Raw genomic sequence first — 24,542 nt, 5'->3', positions numbered from 1 at the left:
CATCATAGCTTTTAATGAAATTACTTCCTTAATTTCCCCACTCCTATCTATTAGTCATTTTGTTTACGCTGATGACCTGGTAATTTTCTCTGACCTAAACGACCTTTCGCAGATAAAAACTCATTTTCTAAATATTTTAAGTCAGATCTCTGAATGGTCTAAATTCTCAGGAGCCAGCATTGCTTTGAACAAGTGTGCAACATTCCACATCTGCCGTAAACATAAGTGTATCTTCCCTTCCCTTTCCATTTCTAACACTATAATCCCCCACACTAACACTCTTAAGATACTCGGCGTTGTTTTTGACAAAAAACTTACATTTAAAGACCATTGTAAATATATTAGAATAAGCTTGTTATCTCGATTAAATATTATAAAATATCTTTCGTCTAAACATTTTTTTGTACATACTTTAACCCTAATAAATATAACGAAAGCGTTAATATTATCAAAAATTGATTTCGCCCTGTCTATATACGGGCACTGTGCCAAAAATCATCTAAAACTACTGCAAGCACCATATCACACAGCCGCTAGACGATGTATCCGGGCTTTCCCTACATCCCCAACCAAAGCTGTCTTAACGGAAGCAGGACTACCAGATATCGCATCCAGAGTATTGAGCAAGACGCTGATGTTAATACCAAAAATTATGCACTGCAAGAGCAAACTTCTATTCAACATAGTCGAAAGGTCGTCACAGCTTACAATGCAAAGCAAAAAGCCGTCGGTCCTGTCGCGATGCATCACACTCGCCAAAGAATTGAACATCATATCGACTCCGATCCTTATGAGAACACCAACATACCCTCAGTGGGTTTCCCTCAAATCCTGTTTCTATAACAAATTATTCTGCCTTAAAAAAATTGAAACAGCATCGGTCGAATACATACAGCACTACAGCGAAGCTATTGAACCTTTTCGTGCAGAATGGGATTTTATATTCACTGACGGATCCAAATCGGACACCAGCACAACATTTGCTGTGACAAATAGCGACGGTGCCACAATTTCTGTCGGTGCACTGCCTACATACTGCTCAGCTTTCACAGCAGAAGCAGCTGCACTGCATGAAGCAGTAATGTTTTCCTCCCAAACGAGCAAAAAACATCTAATATGCAGCGACAGCAAATCCGTCATCGAAGCCTTGCAGAACCCAAAAAACGATATGTTACTCATCAATATGATTAGAAATATTATATATGAAAAGAAAGACGCAATAAAAATTATGTGGGTTCCTGGTCATGCTGGAATCAAAGGCAACGAAGTTGCTGATGAACGTGCAAATAAAGCACGGATGCAGCCATTACATTTCTTTAACCACTTCACTCCTAAAGACCTACGGAGGTATGCGTCAAATTATTTAGCCGGAAAACTCACGCATGATTGGGCCGCCTATCATCACTACTACAAATTAAATAATCCCCGTGGAACTAAACCGATTTTCCCATCTGACTCTCCTTGCAGTGGTATCAGAACTTTTGTGCGTCTACGAATCGGACATTCAATTCCAACTCATAGTCATTTACTAAATGGAGCCTTGAAGCCGCCATGCTCATACTGCAATATACCAGATTTATCAGTACAACATCTCCTGGACGAATGCCCTGGCCTAAGTCAGATCCGAACAACAGTTTTTGGCAGCAGCAAACCCTCTGACCATCTGAAAGTAGCAAATTCAGATAATATTGACGCTTTCCTTAAATTTCAAATCTTAGCTAAACTAAATATTTAAAATTATTGTTACTTTCATCCGGAATAACACAAAGTTTTTGTTTGTTTTTAATACTTAATGTAAATTATCTCTAAATTATCTAAAATAGTCTTATAAGTATGAATCTCGAGCCGAAGGCCTTAGTAGCCAGAGTTCTTGTAAAATTTTAGTGTACTGGTTATTTATAACTATTACTCTTACATATAAATAAATAAAAATAAATAAATTTTCGTAGAGTCAATTCAACTATTGCCCCAATTATTAACTCTTGCAAAAGTGAATAACTGTTCTCGTCTAACTGGCGACGAATATTCTCGTATTTTTCTTGCTTTTCTTTAGTACGAGTATCGTTCATCTGTTATATATTTCCATATATTTCCATATATTTCCACATGCACATTGCAATAATCGGCGTCATAGACGATGTTCCAGCATGTTTTTACTCTAATTTTTCTATTAATGTTGTTGCAATTACACTTGCGAATATAAGTAAATTCATATCCAAAGTTAGTTAAAATATAAACAATATTCATTTTCTCGAAACATTTTTCTATATTATCATAAATTAATTATCCATTTATCATATAAGAAAATTTTCATGAGAATGTTCTATATTTTGTTAATACTAATTAATAAACATAAAATTGCTTTCCGCTCGTAGAGAAGCAAAATAATAGCACACAATGCAGTAAAACTAAAAATTAGTACTAAAATGTAATTCAATATTTCATTGACATGAATTTTAAATAAGTTGATATTGGTTGAAAAAATTTGTTGTAGTGTCGTCAGCAATATATTATTGTACCATTCCTCTTTTAAAGATGTTTGCATGGACTTGCTTGAAACTGACCGACTTCTGAACCTTTGCTCCATCTACCATCACCAATGCTCTTTGGATTAATGTCAGAAGGATGTGGGCAAGGTATGTTCAACTTTGCATGCCAACCACATACGAATGACAAGAGTCGTGGAAGCTGAATGTGTTCGCTATCTATTCATTAAACTTTTAAGGTGTGGTAATATTAAAATTCAAGCAAAACTGATTGTAGGCTGTTTCCATTAAGTTTGTAGTTGCCCAGTGCCAATACTTTTGCCCGCTACTGTATTATGTATGCACGGAATTTTTGCAAAAAAAAGAAACGTGTTTCAAATTGCCATTACTAACGGCATGCAATGGGCGGGTATGGGGGAATGCCATGTTAAAATGTAACTGCAACGTCAGTGACTGCAATGAGTGCCTGGTGAACGTGATCATGGCGACGTTGTAATGCAAATGCCAGATTTCCTACCTTTACCGACCAATGTCAGTGTGTGCGCAGATGAATCGGAGCATTTTTTTTGATTTGAAAGGGAGGTGGGGTGTCACATCCGGTCTTAATTATTTGTTTACAATTTATTTACTTTTGTTATTCGAAACTTGCAAGTAGCTCACAACTAATTTGAGATTAAAAATGTTTTCGGATATTTTTGAATGCTTTATTAAATTTTTGGTACTTGTTTTGGGTTTTGCAGAAATAATGAAAAACGGAAAGAGAAATCACGTGATGCAGCCAGATGCCGGCGTTCACGCGAAACGGAAATCTTCAGTGACTTGGCACAGATTCTGCCACTCCGCAAAGAGGACGTCAACCAATTGGACAAAGCATCTGTAATGCGCATTGCTATAGCGTTTTTGAAAGTTCGCGAAATGCTACAGCTCTGTAAGTAAAATTTGAATTATAGTCGATAAAAATTAAATAAAAACTTTAATAAAATGTTGACTGCCAATTTTATAGTTGATCAAATTTAATCTTAAATCTCACGGTATGCCCTGAACTGCTTTATTGAGAAGCAAATCAAATAAATGATAATAAACCTCTCTAAACTAAGTAAAATTTGAGATATTGCACGTAAACACGAAATATGGGGCTACGCCAGACGAAATCCTTACTGGGAGGGTACAACCGAAAGAGGTTTAAAAAACTTATAACCCTCCCCAAGGATAAACTGAGATAAACAGGCCACTGCAGATTGCGTAGTCATATCTGCACATGATCGAGATTTGGTCTATTATATTTGTCGTTTCTGCAACCAATCTCAGGGGACTCCAATGCACCTTCTCCTGGAATGCAGCGATATAGCGCGAAGAAGGTTGGGACATCTTGGCCAACTGCAGCCAGAAGAAAGGCACATACCGTTAATCCAACCAGCTCTATCCTGAGCTTATTAAGGGAACTGGGTTTGAATGAGGTACTGTGATGAGTAAAGGGCACAAAAGGCCATGAGGTCGACAGGCCGTGAGGTCGACGACAGTCGGTTCTACGTTACCGAAACGACCCGGATTTATATCCGGCCAAGGACTGTCACTCCAGCAGCATTCACCGTATGTAAGTATGGCGGATGTTTATGCTGCTACAACAACAACAGGTCGATGTGCAAACTTCATGAAGTATTATCTATCTATCTTTTGGCCAAGGCGTGTATCACGAGAAAATTCGCCCAAACTCAGGACATTTATTACTCTCCACCTCACCCAGATTTGACATGAAAATCATTGAGATCGAATGAAACCGCACCCACTTTTTTGTATATTACTTGTGGCCTGAAGGTCGCATTTACTTCTTATGCATTTCCTTCTTATCAACTTTTACGTTATTTCCATCGCTGCTCAAATTCAATTAGGTTATCGGAGGTTGGCCTCTGGAGGTAATCTCTCAAGGGACATGGTAGCATTTTTAGGCATCAATAGCTCTGGCTGGGTGTAGATATCTGCCGGTTGGAGATGTCTCATGTTTTTGCATGCTTTAGTGATATTTGGGGAGTACCAAAGTGGTAGTTCAACCATTTCATTACCTATCCATGAAAAAGATAAGCGCTAATTTGAAATTATTAAAATACAATAAATATATTGATTTCTTAACCCCATGAAATCTCAACCTGATGAAATCAACATAGTTGTTATTATCTTTATGTAAGTTTCAAGCGACTATAAAATACTGTTGATTTTTGGCATTTTTTCTGCGACGGTCTTGGGTGTTTTCTTCCATATATAGTAAAAAAAAGTGGAGTAGACATTAAATGGAGAAAATGCGCAAGACTGCTTTCGAAAAAAATTCTCAAAAAAAAGGAATTTTTGATCCACTTGAAACTTGCACTATACCGAAATTCAGTGATCTATACCGAATCTGCATACCCGAAAGTTTTCTAAAAATTGTGAGTAAAAAGATTGAAATGTTGATGAAAATTGCCGAGTTTGAACAAATTATAACGAAGTTCGAAACTCTGCTTTATATGGTTTTTATTATAGTAACAGAACTATATTATATTTTTGTAAAAAAAGAATTCAAGTTAGAAAATAAATAAATACAATAAATAGTCAAAACTTATCTATATGAGGTGTACACTTTATTTTGACGCTGACTGCGTACAAACCCATATCTTACATATAATATAAGAAATAAATAGCTTAATGGAAAAAACTAATAAATAAAATAAAACTAAAGTATTTCTGTATCTTTTTGCAGTCCCGAAAATTCAAAATCTGATTGAAGATTTGAAATTAGACATTGATATTGACGACAACTCAAACAGTGCAACCCAAATGTCAGTCTCTTCAACGAAGGAAACTAGTAAAAAGTTCGATTTGCTCAAATGCGCCGAAGCAAGGCAACTCATCAAACAGACCTTGGATGGCTTCCTGATTATTCTCTCTAATGATGGTGATATCACCTATGTTTCGGATAACATCACAGATTATTTGGGACTGGCAAAGGTTATGAATATTCGATTTGTATAAAAATATATTGGTTTGCTAAAACGAGATATTTTTCTAAAACTCTTCAGATTGACATACTCGGCCAACAAATTTGGGAATACAGTCACCAGTGTGATCATGCCGAACTCAAAGAGGCGCTCAATATTAAACGCAACGGCACCACCGATAAAATTAAAGATGAGAATATGGTAGAGGAGGGACTCTCCACCGACCATCGCGATCTCTTCGTGCGCTTTAAATGCACATTGACTAGTCGTGGACGTAGCATAAACATCAAAAGCGCATCGTATAAAGTATGTGTAATTACGATAAGATAAGTAGTTATATATTCCACTTCGTTATGTATTTGTGATCCTGTTTTAGGTTATACACGTCACCGGACACTTGGTGGTCAACATGAAAGGTGAACGTGTGCTGATCGCCATCGGTCGACCAATACCACATCCATCCAACATCGAAATTCCATTGGGTAGCACAACATTCTTGACAAAACACTCGTTGGATATGAAATTTACATATGTGGATGATAAGTAAATCAACATACTTTCATATCTTTAAGAAAGTTTTCAATTAAAGTTCATAAATTAAACGAAATTTCCATGTCGCTTTCAGAATGCAAAATCTTTTCGGTTACAACGCCGAAGATCTATTAGACCAATCACTCTTCGCCTGCCATCATGGCGGTGATTCTGGTAAGCTGATGGCAACATTCAAAAGTGGTAAGTAAAAATGTTTTGCGTAGTATTTAGCAGAGCGTTATAAAAATATTTGTTTGTTAAATTTGAATTAGAATTCTAAGATAGATTTCTGCTGTAATGCAAACAGGAGTAACTTTTTGGATTTTCACTGTGAATTTTCACTTCAGACAGATAACTGTACAATCGTTTGCCAGTTTGGGTTTCAATGGTTGAGCCTGACACTGGTCAATACTTATACTGTTGGTGGTTTTTATAGTATGTTAGTTCTACCTTCATTGATAATCGTTGATACCCAAAAAATAATGGGTATCATTGACTCAATTCACTCTTCCACTTGCTATTATCGATATGATCTTGAAACCGACGTTAAGAAGAGGCAGTGACATATACTGACAGCAAGATAATCCTTCTTACAGATTCGGCAGGGTACACAAAGATTCCAATCATTGTGAATTTATTCGTCTTTCTCTATATGTACGTCACTGCCATTTCTCGATTGTATCCTGTGGATCATCTGTTCTCTTATATATATATATATATATATATATATATCTGTTTTTACTTATATATTTATTTGGTGCTCAAACCCTTTTTAGCTGTCTGGCCGAGCTCGTCCTCCAAATTGTGGCGAGCGTCTTAATGTTGTTCAACAAATGGAGGGACCTATAGTTTTAAGCCGAATCCGAACGGCAGATGGCTTTTTATGCGGAGCTTTTTCAGGGTAGAAATACACTCGGAGGTATGCCATTGCCTGTCGAAGGGCGAGCGCTATGAGAAAAAACGTTTTCTTTCATTTGATGTTTCATGTATGGAGACTCGAACCTGCGCACTTCCGAATGGTATAGACGTATGGGTTGGTATACGACCGACGGCCGCCAGGTCTTGTAACCTTACTTTTTGAACTCATGTTTTTCTGTCCCTTTGTCCCTCATCTTCTTTTTAAAATTAGAACTCTCGTCCGTTTTTACGCTCGCGTCGTATTTAACCGCTAGGTGCATTTCTTCGCAATAGCGACCCGTCGCACAAGTTGTGTCACGAGATTATGAGACGAAATCCCGCTGCTTACAAGAATAAGCGTCAGGTGCCGAAAATGTCCCATCCGTTTTGACGTTAATCTCCTTGCCTGCCGCATGCTCTTTATTGCAACCAGTGCTTCGAGTTAAAGTCGCTAGTTTCGTCTCTCTTTTCTCCAATGTTTTACCCCAACTTTGTGCTTTCATATACATAGAATGGCTTGCACTTGTAATTTCTGCCCACATTGGCGACATACTAATGTTAAACTAATTATCTTAATGTGTGAATTAAAATGTAATGCAGGAAAATTTCAATAACAAAAAAAATAAACAATAATAAAAACAATAAAAAAAACACCATACTCCTCTTTATATCACACAGCGCTTACTATAAGGATTAGAGTGGTATGTGGACAAGAATTTGTCACCTAATGTCGGGCGAGCAGCGTCCAGCAAAACTTTGCGCGTCACACAAACATACATAGCATGTTTTCGGTTGTGTGCAACCGTTGTGCGTAATTAACGTTATCACCCGCACATGTGAATATGAACCCACATCTCATGCTGAAATATAGACATACATACATATTAGTATCTAAGTACTTAAGCACTTATATGTATATGTTTTCCATGTTATCTTTGTAATTGTTGCCTTGCTTTGTAGGAATAACTTTTTTTCAACATTGTTTGTACAGTTTTTGCATGGCTGTTTATAATTTACTTTACTTCTCCTCATTGTGGAATGCGCGGGAAAATACTTTTCACATTCACAAAATTTTCTGACTGTATCGGTTTTCGGAATGGCAATAAATCTGTGGTAGTTTCACTATTCAATTCACTATTTCAATTTTATCACCACACAGTTCTTGCCAACTATAATATATATACAATGCTGCTGATGTTAAAACTCTTGGGTGCAAGCCAATCTCGGGTGTAGCCAATCACAGTGTCAATGGTCTTTCTTACAACCCTAAAAAATTAAAAATAGAAACAGTGTTTCCACTACCAAAGCCTAGAAAATTCGCCAACCAAGGGATCGGTTACCATTTCTTGTTTTCCCAGTAGGGAAGACTCTTACTCCTATTTCTCCCATTCTTTAGGATAGATCTAATCAACATAGCACAACCCCGCCAAAACGTTTAACACAAAAAAAAGATAAACCGCGACTTAAACAAAAACCGACTTTATAAGAGAAGGTTTATTCAAGGGAGTTGACAGCGTAAGCCACACATCGCCATTTGAAGACATCGCAATATGAACTCTTGAACCGTGAACATGTGATCGGCGGACTATCTTTGTGATAGACAATTATCCATAATACAGTGCAATATTTTTGAGGACGTCGAATATTGACTCGGTTTGGACCTCAGTTTCTGAAAGTACTTATAGAAGCAAGCAAAGTGTTTTTTCGGTATAATTATAGGTATACACCAGGAGAAAAAAATTATAACAGACTTTTAACAAAGCATAACAAACTGTAAATAAATTAAAAATTAAAATTTAAGATGGGAAAACGGGAAAAGGTAATACCATATTTTGAAAGTATTTTTTCGGCTGGTGCTTAATAAGAAAATTCGAAATAAGTACCAAATGGTTTAAATTGTAATCTTAAATGGGGTAGTTTCGGTTCGTTGTAGCTACATTGAGGCTAATTCCACGTTTTTTCCACAAATGTATATTCCATGAATAAAGCGTTGGAGCTTCAATTTCTATTTGGTTTTAAATTTTCCCAATAAGGTGTACATGCAACTAACAGTTTAAAAGCTGTGAGAAGGCAAAGGTTCAACCAATCATTAAACGGTATTTCCCTTCCAATTCTTCCTTCCTGCCCGTTATTCAAAGTGCCTCCGAAGGCTTAAGTCAAAAATACAAAAGAACCTAAAATACGCAGAACAACAGTGACAATAAAATGTCAAAGTTTTAAGACAAATACCAAGCAAACAAAACAATAAAATGCACGTTCGCCACACGTTGCTGTAAGGGGGCGTGCAACAAAAACCTAAAAATTTCACTCATTCTTAGCTCGTTGCACGCGATACCTCGGACAGCAAGCGGCGCACTTTAGCAAATAATTCCTTAGTATGTAATTGCAAGCTTTTAGAATAGTCGCTTCTATGAAGGAGGGGAACAATCCGCTTTGTCGAGCGAATGCACGCATTTCACGTGCCATGCAAAAGTTGAAAGTTGAACGTGCGGCGCCAATGCAACCGGAATTCGTGTTGGTGTTCCTGTACAAACGTTGCTGAATCGTTTGTGATTCGCTGTGTGTGTAAATGTGCGGGAAATGCATTTTCGTTGCTGCTTTTGCAGTTCACCAAACTTTTACAGAGTTGAAACCTTGATTTGTGCGACGAACCCGAACTCGCCCTAGTCTTCTCTTGTTTAGTTTTTTTTTAATTTTTTTGTGCTGGTGCAACATTTTGCAATGAGCGGCATGATGCCGTATCTTCATCCCTATAACTCTACCCTTTACAATTTCCCCATCACTTTTATCCTTCGAAAACATTTCTCGTGGCGCTCATGGCTTGCCAGAAATTTATTGCTTGGCCGCCTTACTCCTTCGCCACATTGGTTGTGGCAACGTGCACACAATGTGGCGTGAAGTTCGGCATCCTTGAAAGCAGTATGCGACAAAAGCAAAAGAGTAGCAGCATCACCTTCTACGAGTCGGGCGCTAGTCTTCGTTTAAAACACTACCAAATAGGGTGTGAGTTTGTTGAACTTGGAGGGACAGCATGGCTGTGGCATTATTCTTGACTGCCGCGCAGTTGACTCAACAATTTTGTAGTCTTTATCTGCAAGGCATCATTTTTCGTTGCATTTCATTTCATGTCGATTAGTTTGCATTTCGTTTGTGCTTTTTTTTATATTAACTTGCGCTGACTCACATGATAGACGATTTTTATCTGCTTTCCTGTTGTTGTTTTCACCATATTTTTCTTAAGAGAAATTTGACTTGTTTCATAATTTTCACATCGAGGCAAATTCAAAGTTTGCCTCGCTCTTATTTCCCTTTCAGTTCCATTATGTCCCTTTATTTACCAGTTCCTCGCTTTATAACTTCTCTCTCTTATGTATACCCTCCCAATTTGTCTGCGTATGATATTTCACTTTCTTCTCTCTCCTAGTAATAGCGCGACGTATTTATGATTTTCCTCTCGTTTTATATTAAATATATTATTTACTGTTTATATTAGGGACATATACTGAACGAGAGCCACTTTTATTATAGACTTTTTAAAAAATTGTTGGGAAAATTTGCTAATACCGTTTACTATTGAAAGTGCCGTTGACTGCTGTTGCTGTCGCAGCATAAATATTTCCGTACATGTATGGGGAATGCTACTGGAGTGACAGTCTTTGGCCGGGTATAAATCCGGGTCGTTCCAGAAACGTAGAACCGACTGCCGTACCGTTGGCTCCATCTTTGGTTTTGTTCACACTCCAAATTTGGCAATTGTGAACGAGAGCCACTTTTATTATAGACTTTTTAAAAAATTTTTGGGAAAATTTGCTAATACCGTTTACTATTGAAAGTGCCGTTGACTGCTGTTGCTGTCGCAGCATAAATATTCCCGTACATGTATGGGGAATGCTACTGGAGTGACAGTCTTTTGCCGGATATAAATCCGGGTCGTTCCAGAAACGTAGAACCGACTGCCGTACCGTTGGCTCCATCTTTGGTTTTTTTCACACTCCAAATTTGGTAATTGTGCCTAACCTGTGCCAAACCGGTTTATAAAAGCGGAACTGAGTCTTCCAAGATGATTTCTTAGTAGAAAATGGTTTAACTTTCATGTAATATTCAGTGCATTCATCGAAGCTACATTTGCTGCCATTAATGCTGTGTTTCTGCGTCGACATCTTAAGCTGTCGCCGCCCGCTCGATTAACTTGGCTGTGGAAACAAAGTATCATATGCTGCTGCTGCTTGTGCCTTTTCCGTTGCTTCTGTATCTGTTTTTGTAAGTGCTACTAAACTCATTAAAAAGCCGAATATGCAAAATAATTCTAGTAATAATTTTGAGATAAGTGTAGCTACCATCTCGCACGAAATGGCTCCATATTTGCCTAGTGCGACTGAAGACGATATCTTGGGCTACATTTCTACTTAGACAAGCAAACATAGACAAAAAGATCCCGAGTGTTCCATGCTCGTAAAGGAGAATATTTCGACCGACAGCCTTAAGAATGTCAATTTTAAACTGGGACATCGAAAGGATCGTGGTCGCGTAAAAACAGGACTAGGACAGGAGGTGGTGGTCTCGTGTTCAGTTTGAACCAAGTTTGTGGGTCCGTGTGCGGCGCCTCGTGCTCAAGCATTCCATCCATTTTTTTTATAATGGAACACCTGGGACAATGGGAACTCCTCTGTAGAGGCCGAACAATTGTTTGCTGATTTCTTCAGCTCTAATTATCATTCTGTATCAGATTCCTCTGCAGACATTTGTCTGTATTCTAATACTCCAATTGATTTTGAGCACTCCATAATGCTTGACGATGTAGTTGATGGCTTAATAAATAAAAAATATTCATTTGAAATAAATGAAATATGAAATAATCATTTGATTCATTGATACTGATGGTCTACTCCTTGTCCTTTCAAAAACTGCACCTCTTTTGCTTACCCTGTTTTACCCTTGCACAATGTACAGACCTATATCTAAGTTGTCTACAGTTTCTAAGATGTTTGAACTCATTGCTAAACAAAAAATGTACTTGCAACTAAGCGGTTGATTTCAGTTGATCAAAATGGCTTTATGTCTTGCTGATCTAGTATTATAAACCTTGCTGTTTTCTCTCACTTATGTCGTGTCTGACTTCAATAATCAGCAGCAAGTGGAACTGTTTGTATGGACTTCACTAAAGCATTTGATAAAGTTAGTAATTCGCGCCTGATATCTAAATTATCTAGTTTAGGGTATTAAACTTCTCTGTTGTGGGCCAGATCTTACCTTTAGTCATGCAAATGCGTTGCGGTGGATACAATTTAGTTTCAATCTTTTATTGCATCATCCAGTGTTCCGCAGGGTAGTGACTCAGATTCCCTTCTCTTCGTAATTTTTACGAACGACTTATCCACCTGCTTTGTTCACTTAATTTCTTTTATATGCCGATAATTTCGAAATTTTCACTACGTTTCAAACCAACCCGATTCTGTAAATCTCCAACCGGATGCTGTTTGGTTTAGCATAAACCGACACAAAAGTGCGTCCATATTATATTTTCTAGGTCCCGTACCTACATCTCACTGTTTGGCTGGCTCTTGCTTAAGCTCTCTTGGCGGTGGTGGAGGAGGTGTTATTAAAGTGACACAGCCCAGACCCAATTATCACAAAATATGCCATTTTAATACAACACTTGTAGAACCTATTCAATCTTCCCCTATCCCGAAACTTCTGCTTGGAAAAGGTTATTTTAATTTCGAAGGCGAAAAGACTTGGAAGTTTCGAGGTCTTTCGAATATACACCGGCGCCGACGCCGCAATCCATCATGGATCCGTCAGTGTAAAGTGCAGTTGTATACTCTTTGACTACTGAATTCAAATCCCATTACTTTCGCATGGAGAACTTTACCTTAACCTTTATTCTAAAGTCTCATGTAGTGGTAGTAAAATCCAATGAGTTGCTAGTAAGCCCTTGACTGTCTAAGATAACACGATGATCAAACCTAGTATTCCAAAAACCACCTTCATTTATTCTGAAGGCGGTATTCGTTGCTGTTATCGAAGGATCATTCTTTCTCCCACTTTTGTCCATGGTATTATAAGAGAAGCGATTCGCCGTTCTTAATTGAATGTATCTGTTTTAATATCGCTACTGGAAACTTGCGTAATCATGACATTTTTTACTAAATCGGGTCAGAATCGTTTATGCTTCTAACTCTGCTATAAAAGCATGTAGAGCACTACACTAAAAGTATAAAGTGTGTCTGTATGAAAATGTAAATTTTCTATGGGGTCAGAGAGTAGATCACTAATTATCGAAATTATTAAAATTTTTAAATCTATATGCTAGAAAAATGTATTTGAAATATTTAAAAGATGTTCTAATATTACCACTTAATCAGTTATCTACCCTATTACCAATAATTGAATATCGTACAATTTTTTAGTGGAATATATTAATTTTTGGTTACTTAATAAACTTATCAAATTAAGCTCAGTTTGCGAATGAATTTATTAAATGCACACCGAAGTAAATGTGAACCGCTCTTGCATATTTCCAACGATTGTAGCTAAAGCCAGCATAAAATGTATTAGTAAATTCACTGCCACGACGGTAGCAAGAGTTACAGCAACAACAATGAACAATTCGCAACGTTTTAGTCGAATTGGGCCATTAGTTTTGGCGGCATTAGTTGAAGTAAATGATTTCTGTGATTGAAAAAGTGTTGCTAGGCAAAATGGCACTAAATTCGGTAGTGTAGCGGATGATGCCAACACGAAAAACAAGTCAACTAAATGCCAGAAATAGCAGAAACCAGAAGTGAGAGAATCATATTAAGCCGTGGAGTGAGAAAAAAGATACTAACAAAGGCGGTGACCGTTTTAATGGTATTAGTTGAAACTTCCCACTCCCGACTACCAACTGCGTTCATTGCTTACTCTTGAAAGTCGATGGAAATCACCAGTGTGCATTGAATGCGACTGACGCCGTTGCCACCAACACGTTCCCACGGCACTTTGCGCTGGCAAATTATGCATGTAATAAAACTGGCGAATCAACACCGACCCAACCACGCGCTCCACCCATCACAAACGCATTTAGCGTAGCTGCAGTATACACCCGAGCTTAACTTAAGTGCATTAACATAAAATGGCAATAGTTTTCGCAACCCATTGCCTCCGACGCCTGCTTCCGTTGTCTGCGGATCCTCCTAGCAGTCGTTGACGAAGCTCTGCGGCGGCGGTGTGAAAAATTCATGCAAATTCATGTTGCATGTTTTTACTGGTGTTGGTTTTGTTGCAGTCGGCTGATGAGTGCTTCGACGTCCAATGCCTTGACTTCGGTGACTGTTGCAGGAGGTGATGAAGTCGAGCGATTACGCCCACAGCGGTGTAGCAAGATTTTGGCACAGAAGCGATTTTCTATTGTCGATTTGTCTGTCTTATTTTATTTTCCACACACATTAGGTGAAAATCGATGGAGTGGCACATTCCTTATCCGCTTTTGTCGGTATAACTTTGTTCTGCGTTGCAAACTAGTTTGGCCGTGATTACAAGCGGCTGTCCCGAGTTGCCTCATGCACGCCATGTTTTCAGGTAATTGGACAGTCCCGACCGTGGCTGTTTTCGTCAATGTCCTCTGATTACACAGGAGTTCTTCAGCCAACACCTTATCCCCACCATTTCGCGCTTTGTTTGCGGCTTTAATTTTAAATTATTCACAGTATGAAGTTATATTTTTTGCCAAATGAGAATGCATTCTTGACACCGGGTATACTTTCACTTAATTTATGCAAATGGGTTTTAGAAGTGTTTCGGTTAGTAGCAACTAAAAGTACTAACAATAGATATAATAAAGCGGCGGCGTAATTTGGTTTTGCGGATGATTTGAGAGGGCTTTAAACGGATATTCTAAATTTCCTTTATAGACATAATTTCTGTTAGCTGAATAAAAAACTATTGTCTAGAACTTAAACAAGAGTAAAGAGCCTTAACATGTAAAAAATCGCGTTTAGAAAACTAAATTTGTTTCTCCAATATATGTACTTTCGTATACAGCATTGAAATTTTGTTAGGGCGAACTTCACATCCAATGTGTGGTGCGCGTTTTGAGGTCCACACTTACAGTTTTTCTCCACGTCCAAATGGTAGATGGGTTTTTATGAGAACTCTTTTCAGCGCAGTATACACTCAGAGATGTGCCATCCGCTGCCTAGGGGGGGCGTAATAAATAGTAAAATTATTTTTTGATCATAACTAACTAGAGTGGGTTTCGAACTTAAGAGCTACTGTCTGTATGCACAAATATACTAGACGACAGCGGTGAATTCGCAATTGTTGTTGGTTGTCCTGAACTATGTTTTGAATTCACTATCTCTGCAACTCGTTAAAACTCTAATTGAAATGCTAGTAAGTCCAACAGGTCACTGCACGTAACATTTTTTTACGTACGTACGTATGCGAGTATTCGTATTTTTCATTTCGCTTGCTTTGCAGTTGTTGGTTACGACTTCTGTTCTCCATAAACTTCTTCTCTACCATAGACATGCCACGCATGCCACTCATTCCGCTCACATTACCACCTTAATACCGTTTTAATTACTCGCTTCCACTGGAGTATTTGCATTCGTGCTGGAATTTTCAACTTTATCAATATCAACTCATGTAACCAACTAATTTTGAGGAGTCTACATGTACATACCGAACTCTTTAATGCTCGTTTACCTTTCGCAACGTCGGTCTATTTCATGGTCTGTGCCCACACTGATGTTGGCTGAAACTTTATAATCTATATGCATTACCATACAAATTAATGAGATTATAATTAAATGGCTGACAAAGGGAATGAAAATGAGTATCAACAGCAAATGAGATTGTATACATAACTGAAGGAGAGGCAGGTGTGAGAAATCCAACAGGATGTTGTTGAAGTCATTGTACAGCGCATTTGGGCAAATTACAGGATAAAGTTAGTGAATGTAGGGGTCCGAGTAAAATAATTGGACCTCGAACTTTAAATATATTTTATGATGTTGTTTCTGTTTTACTATGAGGGATTTAGCATTTCGAACTGAAAGATCTATTTTGCTCCTTTTATAAATTCAGAGTATTTCTCTGAGCCCAACTTTCCCAATACATTTTAGCAATTGTCCTATTTGAGTTTTAATTCCCCCTCTAGTAAAATACGTCTACTCAGATGTTTATCTCGCCTATGAATTATACAATATTTAAATCGGCTTAGGTTAAAGCTACCTATCATTGATTTTGATTGCCATAAGCCCGGTAGATTGCCTCAGCATAATCTTCTTTGTCTACTTCGGGAATACGCCACAAAATGGCCACAAAATGGCTCAGGGCTTATAAAAACATACATACCCACGTATATTCAAAAGGCTCAAAGGCTTCTTAATAGCTTTTATTGTATTATTGTCTTTCCTTCAGTGAATTCGATTGCATGGAAAAATACGCTAGAAGGTGATATCCCAAAGATAATTGTTGTTGTAGCAGGTCTCTAGGCCCTGCCAGTGCGATGTGGCTCCCGATCGTCATCGTTTAACTCATCTAACGGTAGCCTCAGGAAACGTGGTGTTTCGACAGGTTGGGTCCAGAGGGAGAGAGGTGTTAGGTGAGTGGGTTTAAGAGGCATTTGAATAGGTAGTTACTATGGTGCTGTGTATCTTCACATCCCGGACATATGTTGAGTATGTCCGGGTCGATTATAGATAAGCAGGAGTTTATCCAGCCCGTAATTGACATATATTAAATAATTGTATTATTTGTTCACTACACTTTTTTTGAAAGTATTTATTCAAAATGCTTCCATTTTAGTTTTAAAATATGCATCATTCAGATTTCAGCTATTTCAGCAGTTATTCCGTATACTTTTTATTATTTGCTTCTTTTCAAACCCATTCTTTGTCTTCTGAGGCTTCATTAGATAAGATAAAAGCCAAAGCGGCCAACAACACTATATTTTTAAAAATTATAAATAAATAATTGTACACTGAATATATGGAATATTCTGCAGAAACTTAAATACAGTTAAACCTCTTTATAATGAAGCGCATCGGGAGGAAAGGTATTTACGTGGAGGTGTTTCTATAAATACTTTTTTTTGGCTGCGTTGTATTAAGATGCAATCAGGTATGGGAGGAAATTGCTTTTCTGTCGCTTTTGCTTTCAATTGAGTTTCTACCCATGGAAACACTTGAAGAGTAGCAGAAAAATTATTTCTTCTTTTTTTTTGATTATCAATTTCGTCATGTCCCATCCTGTGAGATTGAGCCAATGTTGGGTATTATTATGACGGGTATCAACAAGATTTTGTATGAACACCTTGTGGAAAAAGAGGTATATTCGCGTTGTGTCCCATACGATTTAAAAAACACTCTGAAACGCGACTGGGCAAAGAGCTTTGAAAAATGTTTTCAAACGAAAGTAAAAGTGTATTGATCATCTTGGAGAATATTTTGAAAAACAATAAGACCACCAATCTTAATTTTTGTATTTTTAGACCAGAAATATGAATAGCAACCCTTCTGCCACTTTGTCAGCTGTGGAATAACAAAATATCTGTCAAAACAGTCGTAAATTACGTAAATTAACTTCTAAATGTATGGCGAGAAAGCGTTGGCCATCGCATTAAGAACAGCGAAAATGTAGTTTAAGAATTTAAATTTTCAAATGTATGTATGTACTTAGATACATATATATAATTGGCGCTTATACCCTTTTTCGGTGTTTGGCCCAGCTACTCGACTTACTTTATCATTCTGGTATTTCATGCACGGAGATTCGTACCATTCGGCTACGGCGGCCAATATAATACTTATGTATTACATTATGTAAACAGAATAATATAGATATTCAAAATGTGTTGAAAAAGTGAATTATTTAAATTATTAAAAAGTATCATTATAGAGATAATTTCTTAATAAGAGATGTTCGCTGTGCGATGTTTGACTGTAGTTACGTACATTGCCAGATGATTTCTAGTGCCGTTATTAAATGTTGTGAATCCTAAATGTATACCTGAGAGCACTGACTCATACTTACTATAAAAAACAAGCGTACATACATATATGCGTGCCTGTATTTGTTAGATATACTAGTCGAGGTTATCTTTGCAACCTTAATGCGGAATTCCCTTAAGTTGCTTTTGGAATTCGTTGTCTTGAAGCGACAGCAAAAGGACGTGAGTTTGGATCAGAGCAGGTGAGGTCTCAGACGTTCAGCTACATAAAGGTATTAAAAATGCAGTGCTGTTTGGTTTTGTATTATGTTTACAGTTTTATTTGCAAAAATGCATATTCGAGAGCTGAGACAGTAGGAAATGGCGGAATGGTGGAATTAACTGAAAGGAAGTTCGCTAATGCCCAATGTCTGTCTTGCTCTTAATTCATGACTTTATTTGTGCTGCTGCTGTGCGGGGCTGATCTTAAGCTTTCTAACAGGTAGCTAGTAAATAAGAACGAAGATGCTTTTGCCGTCAGGAAGTAAGAACTTTTACTTCGTTTGCCTGTTGCTCGCACTGTTCCTTTGTTTGTGCCAAGTATATTTCATTTAATTTGCAAAACATTGCCATGACTTATGATGATGAATGAAAATTGCGTGTTACTTGCATTGAAATTGTTTACAAATGTTGTAGTAGAGAGTAGCGTCTCAAAAACGCTTCCTTGCTGTTGTCTTTTATTACGTCTCTTGAAAGAGAAATAATGCAGTCGCTATTAATAAATCTAATTACAATAAATAGAATAAATAGGAAACGTAAGCGTCGTACAAAAAAATTCTTTCCCCCTATGTCCAAAGCTCAAAGTCGTAGGGATTACTATTTATGTATCGCAAAGTTCCGCGGGAAAATGTTAAACTTTAAAATTAGTTGAAAGTGAACTTAAACTCGATTCGTCATCTTCGACCGGTGCAATTTAAAACTGTTGCTTCAGTTTGCGATTTTTAGGGTTTAAGTATTTTAATCTTGTTTCACTGGTTGCCATATCTATGCGTTATAGTCTTTATACACATACGCATATACATTTGCACCCGTATCACTTTCCAATTGGCAACACGTCGCCGGCGTGGCATATGTTTAGTACAAGTCATGCGAGCAACATCACAATTGGCAGCTACACGTCGGTGAAAGCGTCATTCAGCACTTGCCACATGCCTGTATGAAGTAGCGCCACCACTTGCAGTTAGTTGCCCCGTTCATTGACGTTGCTGCCCTCAGTCATTTGCCCTTATCCTCTACCTGCAGTTCTAAACTGCCGGATCATTTCCAAACTATGTACATATGTATGTGTGCTCCACTGCATTTCGCTGAAAATTGCTGCTCATTGTCACGTTACAATTGCAGAATTGTCTTGGTAATTGTGTAACGCTGCCTGTTAACTTCAGTTTTCTGTTAATAAATGAGCTTACACTTCCATGCTCTTTCAATCGTTTGGGTGCTTTCAAACTAGCGATTCACAACGTCTTTATATAGAAACTGTTAAATGGGTGGATGGCAATGATAATTTGTTTTGATGTCAATATCCTTTATCTGGTGTTGCTGCAACTCAATTGCTGTAAGTCAATAAAATGCATTTAAACAATTGAATTACATTAAATTTTATTGCTTTTATTCTCATTTATGCGCAAACGTTTCTTGTTGCCCTGCATTGCTCCAGATTTCGGGCAATGAAATTTTATCTTACAGTTCTGATAATTAATTCTATTGAAACATTCTGTTTTAAATAGTGCAATTATTTCCTAAAGGTTTTCTTAGTTACATTTTTATTTAACTGTCGTTTGTGAAGAAATTCCTGAAAAACGAAATTAAATTTTCACACTTCTGAATTTTAGTTCAATCGATTTTCGTTCGTGCATTTAACTTTCTTCAGGTATCCTTGAATTTTTATGCAGTAGAAAAAACTTTGCATTTGCTTTTTGATAAAATCTCTTTGTGTGCATGGTGTTGGAAATACTGACCAGAGAGCGTTGTTGTAGCATCGTGAATGTCCACTAAATCATGTCATCGGGTGAGATTATATATATATATATATATATATATATATAAGATCCTCTAACTCTTATTTGGAGCATGGGGCGTCAACAACTCCTTTTCGCCATCGAGCACGGTTTTGTACCAGTGCTCTAAGTTGATTCCTAGTCTTATTCCACGATCTCATTTCCGCCTCCGTTGAATGGCGGCAGGTGGTTGGCGATCTGCCTACATTTCGTCCTGTCTAATGGAAGGAGTTCCATCGTAGCACCTGTTTGACGCTGTTGTCGTCACTCTTCCGTAGGGTGTGGCCGATCAATTGTCATTTTCTTCTACGGATTTCAGTCGCCACATCGGATTGATTAACCTTCCTCAGTAATTCGGTGTTATTTATAGTTCGAGCCAAAAATTACGCATCGTGCGGCGTAAGCTGCGATTAATGAACGTTTGGAGACGCCTTGTGATCATTGCGAGTTATGTATGAGCGTAGTTATGTTATTACTTTTCTGGAGCGATGCAATAGTGCCGAACGGCACTTTGGTTTTGGTAAGTTTGCTTCCAAGGTCAGTCCCACTTCTTCCATCTGTGGCGATCATACATCCGAAGTAGCAAAAATTATCAACGTGGGGAGCGAAGTTGGGGCGTTATTATTTAGCCCTCGATGAATGTCGTCTATTACCTATCGAAAGTTTGTCGCTACTTGTTGCTGAGCCTCATCTTTGCGCGTAGGAGTCCGTTCAGGTTCCGGTAGAGATTGCCGGGGTCCAACATAATGTGCCTGTTTGTGCATATTGTTTTCCTCCTTAATTAGGGTCATACGGTCTGCTTTTTCTCAAATTCGAGCTGCATAGTTAAGTACTGACTGGAGAGTCGCCTTGTATGTTGCTTAAAATGTTTCTTTGCCTTTTGTGCTAGTGCGTTAATTGGATCTCACATGTGTGTGTTTTGGTTTAGCACCCAAGTAGTTAATTGTTAAGTGCTGGGGTGATTCTGTAAGCTGGCTTATCAAATACCATCTGTTGGAGCCTTTGAAAGTAATATTATATTAGTATATTACATTAGATATATGAGTGACACGAACATATTGTTTTGTTAGTTTAGATATTTGATCTAGCATCTCGTCCAATGTGATTATCTGAAACTTGATGGGCTTCTACAAATTGCTGGATTTTATCAGAAATTTTTTTATGGCAACTGACATTCGAGAAAATACGTTTTTTATTATGTGATATTTTAAAGGCTTCTTACCCGAAACGATCAAGCGATAGTCGGGTACAAGCCCATTCAGCTACGGCGGTCTCAAAAATGTTTTGCGATGATACAAAGTTGTAATTCATTTATGCTAAGAATTACTCGATTTATCGCTGTAGGCAGCCAACCTTAACGTCTCCGCTGATTCTTTCTAGAAACATCTAATTTTATTCATGGAATTCATGGGTGGTGTAGTCGATGGCTGAAATTAAATAAATGTCGTCTGTATAAGAAAAGCTTGTTATCAAATTAGTTTCTACAAAGAAATTTGAAAAAGAGAAGCTTCCTTTTAGAATCAATCTTCGGATTACGGGGTTTTAACAAATTAAAAGAGTATTAATAGGGCGGTTGCCGTGGCCGAATGGGTTGGTGCGCGACTACCATTCGGAATTTACAGAGAGAACGTCGGTTCGAATCTCGGTGAAAACACCAAAATTAAGAAAAACATTTTGCTAAAAGCGGTCGCCCCTCGCCAGGCAATGGCAAACCTCCGAGTGTAGTTCTGCCATGAAAAAGCTCCTCATAAAAATATCTGACGTTCGAAGTTCGAAAAACATCAAGACGCACGCCACAAATAGGAGGAGGAGCTCGGCTAAACACCCAAAAAGGGTGTATATATTATAGGAAGTAATTTGTATCCCACTTTTTAGTCATGTTTAATGTAATGAAAACGAACTTAAAAGGTCTTTGCACACATTTAGTTGTAAAAAGTGTTGACTGCAGCATTTTGATTCCCATGCCAGTAATTTTAAACTTTTGCTATCTCCCAAATAATTTGCAAATATGCATTTCATTATAGAAACGAAACTGCGAAGCCAAATATCCTCATTCATCGCACATTGCAGTGTGTTACGCCCAAAAGTATGCAGTGAGCATGTAATTTCCATACAAAAATACCAAAAAGTGCAACCTCAAAGAAATATCTAAAAGCAAAGTTTTCACATTTGTTGTACCGCCGGCGGGATGTGAACTGTCAATCGGTGAAGTGGAAAATTTTTTCATTAAATTATAAAAGATGAAAACAAAATATACAAGAAGTAAGAGAAAATGGCGGCAGCGAAGTAATGCTCTAAGCAGTGCAAGAACGGAAATGGAGAAAATGTAATTCTCGCTAAATTCTCCACAATGCAAATGCATGGCGCGGATTACGCGCGGTCGTGTTTGTTGTGCACCATGCAAATGCATATGCAAATGTGCAGAGCTTCTCTGCTTTCGACTTTTGTTCAATTTGCTTCAGCGCTCGCCTGCATCGCTTTGAGAGCCTTAGTTGATCGCATGGCAAGTGATTTGATTGTTTAACTTTTTTTTTTGTCCGCTGTCTTATTCTTAAACTGTGGTTTCATTGGTCTTTTGTTTTCTTCTGGCTTGGTTGGCTGCTCATTTGGCAGTTTAATTTAAGCCATCACCCAAAAACACGAATATATAAACAAGCTGAGGTAAGCAAAATGCTTGCATGGATACATCGCTGCCAAGGCGTCTCAACGTTGAAAGGTTGAAAAGTACAGCTGAATGGTTGACAGGATAGAAGAAAAATGCGAAATTGGCATATAGTGATTGTTAGTACGAGCATTTGTGTACGTGTGAACGAATATAATATATGTATGTGGGTGTATTTACGTGTTGTGTGTGCATGTCGGTATGTTTGTGTGTTTTTGCGCGCGTAAAGAATGAAGTTAATGTAGCATACCAAAGCACTTTTGCGCTATTGAATGGAATAATGTAAATATCAAATATACATACGTACGTATGTATGTACATATATAAATAATCAGAAAAATAATAAACAATTCTTAAAATATGACAGAAAAGTTAAGATTTTGGAATGACAATTTTAGATGTCACCTTATATGAACAGATCTATATTTGTAATTGTGGGTGTGAGAAAGTACACAGTGTAACAAAATTTTAAGAAACGTTTAAAAATTCATTGTGACAGTGTTAGTTCTAAATTCATGTAACTTTGTTTTTTTTATTACATTATTAGCTTTACTTTCAAAACCATGCGAAATACACTACATCGAATAAGTTGAAAAAATTAAAAATTAATTCGAAAAATCACAATAAATAAAACAGAAAACAGAAGAAATACTTGTTTCCTTTAATGCAAGTGTAATATTTGTGCTACTATAGCCGAATGTGTTGGTGTATGATTACCATTCGGAATGCGCAGGCTCGAATCCCCGTGCATGAAACGCCAAAAGATAGGAAACACTTCTTCTAATAGCGATCGTCCCCTTAACCGTAGGTGGACTTAAAACTGTAGGTCCTTGAATTTGTGGAACAACATCAAGAATCCCGCCACAATGAGCTCGGCCAAACATCCCATTTCCAGCGCCAATTATATGGTTTACATATATATTTAAATTTAATCTTTATTTAGATTTTTTTCGATGCATATCTAAAACAAAACAGCACGTAAAGCTAAGTGATATTACAAACCATCCTGATCAAAAACTTGCCGGAATATATACAGAAAATTTAAAATACAAGTTTATTCCTGAAAATTGATATTATCGCCTTTAAATTACTCCCTGCCAATTGCAACATACTTATGCCGGAACCGTTTTTTCGGTATAGCCACCAGAGCAGCCTTCGATTTTTCCATTACTACCTTTCTGCTGATAAAACGCGTTCTCGTAGTGGTTTTTTGACTCATCAAAAAGAAAAAAATCGCAGAGAGCCATATCGGGTGAGTTTGATGTCTGTTGGATGGTATTCGATTCGTTCGTGGTCAAAAATTAACGGATATTGATGGCACTGATGCAAAATGCACAAGTTGTTTTCCCACAAATCATATCATTTTTGGTGAATTCCTTCACGTAAACGTCTCATAACACCCAAATAATAGTCCTTATTAACTGTCTGACCTTATGGTAAAAATTCCATTAACACGTTCCCGCCGCCATTTACCACTAGTGGTACATTGAGGCCTGTCCTATTGGATGACTTGTACCATTGGTGGTACATACACAATTGTCTCATCGGACGGTTTTCTGAGAATGCTGGTAACGGTTTTCTGAGCAAAAAGGAGAGAAATAGTTTACATCTAACGCCTGTTTAAACTACAGTGCCTTAGGATACATTGGTGAATAATTCTGTTTCGCTTAAAAAACAACCCATGTAACTTAATATTAAATTCTAAATACAAGGCGAATGTTGAAGAAACATTCAGATGCGAGAAATGAAATAAAAATTATCCCTGAACATGTTGGCGTTCAATGGATTGGCAAATTGGCTGACCTAACGTTTAGCTGATCCTGTGCATTTCGGGCTCAACCCAATACCTCATATGCTTCCTTATCATCACTTTCTCACATTTGCCTTTCAACACTTTCGTATTATCCTGATTCTCTCTAACAACTATTTTACGGCAGCTACATAGAAGAAATATAAAATTAAATAGAATAAAAGACAAAAAGGCAAAACCCCTAAAAAGCTAAGATTCTAAATTTAGCACTGGGCATT

The 24,542-nt window shown here is 37.5% G+C and overlaps 1 protein-coding gene across 2 annotated transcripts in view; it reads left to right on the top strand.

Moving 5' to 3' along the window:
- LOC129243781 (protein similar) overlaps positions 1–24,542 on the top strand; it is a 182,853-nt gene that overhangs the window by 41,222 nt on the left and 117,089 nt on the right. For both annotated transcript variants that reach the window (XM_054881091.1, XM_054881083.1), the window contains exons 2-6: positions 3,227–3,414; positions 5,218–5,465; positions 5,537–5,761; positions 5,832–5,998; positions 6,081–6,187. In XM_054881091.1, the coding sequence (XP_054737066.1) occupies positions 3,227–3,414; positions 5,218–5,465; positions 5,537–5,761; positions 5,832–5,998; positions 6,081–6,187 (935 nt within the window). The remainder of the gene's footprint in view (positions 1–3,226; positions 3,415–5,217; positions 5,466–5,536; positions 5,762–5,831; positions 5,999–6,080; positions 6,188–24,542) is intronic.

Source organism: Anastrepha obliqua, chromosome 1 (assembly GCF_027943255.1).
Source record: "Anastrepha obliqua isolate idAnaObli1 chromosome 1, idAnaObli1_1.0, whole genome shotgun sequence".
Taxonomy (NCBI): domain Eukaryota; kingdom Metazoa; phylum Arthropoda; class Insecta; order Diptera; family Tephritidae; genus Anastrepha; species Anastrepha obliqua.
The sequence above is the reverse complement of the archived record's forward strand: the minus strand, read 5'-3'. Positions and strand labels throughout refer to the sequence as shown.